Source organism: Eurypyga helias, unplaced genomic scaffold (assembly GCF_000690775.1).
Source record: "Eurypyga helias isolate BGI_N326 unplaced genomic scaffold, ASM69077v1 scaffold1922, whole genome shotgun sequence".
In the NCBI taxonomy this organism is placed as follows: Eukaryota; Metazoa; Chordata; class Aves; order Eurypygiformes; family Eurypygidae; genus Eurypyga; species Eurypyga helias.
This window is the reverse complement of record NW_010237631.1, coordinates 7,679-11,313: the sequence shown is the minus strand read 5'-3', so window position 1 is coordinate 11,313 and position 3,635 is coordinate 7,679. Positions and strand designations below refer to the sequence as shown.

Sequence of the window (3,635 nt, the reverse complement as noted above, 5' to 3'; positions counted from 1 at the left end):
CTGAACCTTACTTCATTTACATCCTGGTCAGTGTCATGGGGGAATCGGCAGAGAATGTGCTTCTTGATTTAAAGAGTTTGGCACGAACTTCTGCCCTTTCTTGAACAGGAGTATGCCTCCTTGAACATTTCCTGCCAGTCTTGGGAAAGGTGTCCTCCTTTTCTGCCTGTAGTTAAATGTTAAAATGTAGCCCTTGGAATATGCACGTAAGCTTAATGAGAAATTCGTAAGGCATATTCTGATGTAAGATGCTTCCATAAAACGAATGGATGCATAACTATATCTAATAATAATGTAACATAAGAAGCAAACAATATTTTTTAGTATGATTTTTCTAGATAATTTATTTCCAGTAGTGATTATTAGGCGATTTGGTTTAATGTAGTGTTCACCCTAATATCCTTCCTAAGCCCAGTAATTTTTACTGGGCGTGTGCATGTTCTGCAGCAGACTGTCTTATCTTGACAACAAGAGACGTCATTATGAGACATTGAGTTTACAGCTTCTTTCAGGGGTTAATCCCTTTGTTGCAAATTTGTATTTCTCATTTGTATTTTTGTAGTTTTAATTTATAGTCATTTCTTCTTTCATGCCTTTGCATGAGAGATTAAATGATACCATATGCTTCATAAGACATGCCTATACAAAATACAAATAAACTGTGTCAGAAAACAAACCCAGGTCTTGAAACTCAATTGCCTGTATCAGACTCTGGAACTGTTTTAAACTGGGCTAGTCTATTCTTTCCCAACCAATACCTGGGCATGGATCAGGAATTAGAGTAAACCAATGATAGTTCTTAATAGGTGGTTTGGATGTAGCTCTTCTGCTTCAGTAGTTGAGAGATTTCAATAGCATGGAGAGGGGCTCTTGCATACAAGTTGGCCTCGGTACCAGAGAGTGGTCATAAGTGAATTTAATATATTAATGCAGAGATTCAGTTCCATTGAAGGAACCTTTTTGCTAAATTGAACAAGATGAATTTTCAATAAAGCTGGACAAAATATTTTTTCATTCTCAAAACCTGAGTTTGAAGTAGAACTCTCAAAAAATGTTGATGATCTACTAGAAATTAAAAAAAAAAAGAAAACAAAAAACAATTCAATTTTGAGTCATTTGCCATCTTGTCAGCTCACTATAGACATGGTTGGCATAATTAGGTTACATTAGGTTACACTGTAAGAGGAAGGCTTTTAGAGCTGAAAAATTGAGTGGGGTTTTTGGGTCTTTTTTTCATTTAGAAAATGTTGAAAGAGGATGTTTTAACAACTTTGAAACGGTTGGAAACATTTCAAAACTAGAAATATGAAAATTGATCCCTTCCAGCAGAGTTTCAATTTGATTAATAGACACTATCAGCTGAAAAACATTCCATCAAAGCATTTCTAGCCAATTCTATAATAAATTTTTTCACCGCAAGACAGTTTTCAAGCCTTCAAATATCCTGGTGTCTTTTTTTCAACCCCTACTCCCATACTTCAACTTTTTCTAAGCTTTTTTTTTTCCCCCTGTATTTCCATGAAACCATTTCAAATTCTAAGTAACCCCCAAAATCTTTAGAGCAAATATATGTTTTATAGCCCTAAAATAATCACATGCAACATCTGAAGTCTCAATAGTAGAGAAAAGGAGTTAATTCTGCAAACAGTTGTACCAATTATAGTCTCATTTTTTGCTATTTTACTAATAAATTAAACAACCTCACATATTGTACTTCAGAATACAATGAATACCTCAACAGAAACATGAAATATTTTAATTGCCAGGAATTTGACAAAAAAAAAAATCATTACAAAAAACCTCATTTAATTACATTTACTGCCATAATAGCTAAAAAGCAATCAGTATCCCATATAAATTGACATAAAAAGCATATTGCTTCATTTCCTGATTTCTGACAGTCATTCAATTGAGTAATTATGAGAGATTTGCTGTTATGTGAAGAATGAAATCATCGGTAGAAGAGGAATCAAATGAAGTTTCCCAGACCCTTTGTATATTAGACTGGATATGTCTCTTCTATTACCTTTTTTATGGGAAATTTGGTTTAAGAATAGAAAACATTAAGGTAAAGTTCTGCAGACTAAGAGTTTCTTCACATCCCTGTCAAGGAAACTTGTTTGGTAAGGAAAATGGATACTGAATGATGTATGTGTCAGGGTTGAATTCACATATGTAAGTATTATTTAAAGATGTAGAACTGGTGACAAATTCAGACTGCCTAAGTTTTTAGAGGTGGAACAAGATATACTCACTCTGCTGGGACGTTAATTGCCAACATTGTAAGCAATGTTCTCATGGGTCTCTGTTATGAAGGAAGAGAAAAATCATCTCAAAATCCAAGTAGTTTTTTGACAACTCTTTTCTGACCTGGTAATTGCAGCTTGTCTTCGACGCTGCACATTTGCACTGAACAGGACATAATTCTGAGTATTCATCAGGGCATGCAGCATTCATTATGCTTTTGCCATTCCTGTTCTCATGCTGGGTAAACTCAGAAATGTGAAGAAAGTCCTGTTTCTCAAACACCCTGTTCTGATCTGTGGGAAATCGTCCAACAACTTCAAAGGAGTTACCATTTCACTCCTGGTGATCTTCCTTTACTGTCCTCTGTCCTTAATGTCATCTTCATAGTCTTGATAAAATTGCATACCTGAAATGAAGTATCCTGTTTCCTCACAGTTTTCTATTTAAAACTACTTTTTCAAGATACTGAATTTTGGACAATTTTATATTTCTCATTTAAGAAAGACATGTCTATTTAGGAAGTGTGTGATTTCTATTTACCTCAAAATCTCTCTGCATTTTTATAAATATCCCTAGAAACATTTCCAACATAAGAGGTTCCCTGATAGCCAGTCTTTCATATTAGGCAAGGACTTCAGAAATATCCTCATTTGCTCCAGCCTGGGCTCCTCTCTCCACTGATCCACAGATTCTACCAGGAGCCTGCTCCAGCATGGGCTTCCCATGGGGTCACAGCCTCCTTTCAGCATCCATCTGCTCCGGCATGGGATCCTCCACAGGATTTCTGCTCCACCATTACTCTCCATAGCTGCAGGGTACAGCTGGCCTCACCATGGTCTTCACCATCAGCTGCAGGGGAACCTCTGCTCTGGCACGTGGAGCACCTCTTCCTCCTTCTTCTCCACTGACCTGGGTGTCTGCAGAGTTGTTTCTCTCACATCTCACACTTTCCCCACAGCTGCAACTTCCCCTACCCGTTTTTTTCCCCCTTTCTTAAATGTGTTATCCCAGAGGCACTACTACCATCGCTGATGGGCTCGGCCTTGGTCAGCAGCAGGTCCATCCTGGCTGGTGACACAACTGGTGTTGGCTCTATTGGACACAGGGGAAGCTTCTAGCAGCTTCTCACAGAAGCCACCCATGTAGCATCTCCCCCACTACCAAAACCTTGCCATGCAAACCAATACATATGGCTTCCAACAGTCTGTTGCTTGATACTTGCCTCAGAAAAGTTCTTCCCATGAGTCCATTCAGAAACATGTACATCAGCAGATTTCCCTTTCCAAACTGAATTAAGTTCATTTAGTCAGTGCCCTGACAACATATGACCCTTGATGCATAACTTTGGAAAAATGTACTCCACAAACCCATGATCCTGAATGGACAAA

At 37.7% G+C, this 3,635-nt stretch overlaps 1 protein-coding gene across 1 annotated transcript in view; it reads right to left on the bottom strand.

Moving 5' to 3' along the window:
• The window catches only part of SYT10 (synaptotagmin X), a 26,773-nt gene extending 23,812 nt beyond the window's left edge, over positions 1 to 2,961 (bottom strand). The window contains exon 1 of the mRNA XM_010147506.1: positions 2,890 to 2,961. Coding sequence (XP_010145808.1) covers positions 2,890 to 2,961 — 72 coding nt within the window. The remainder of the gene's footprint in view (positions 1 to 2,889) is intronic.
• Positions 2,962 to 3,635: the final 674 nt, after the last annotated feature.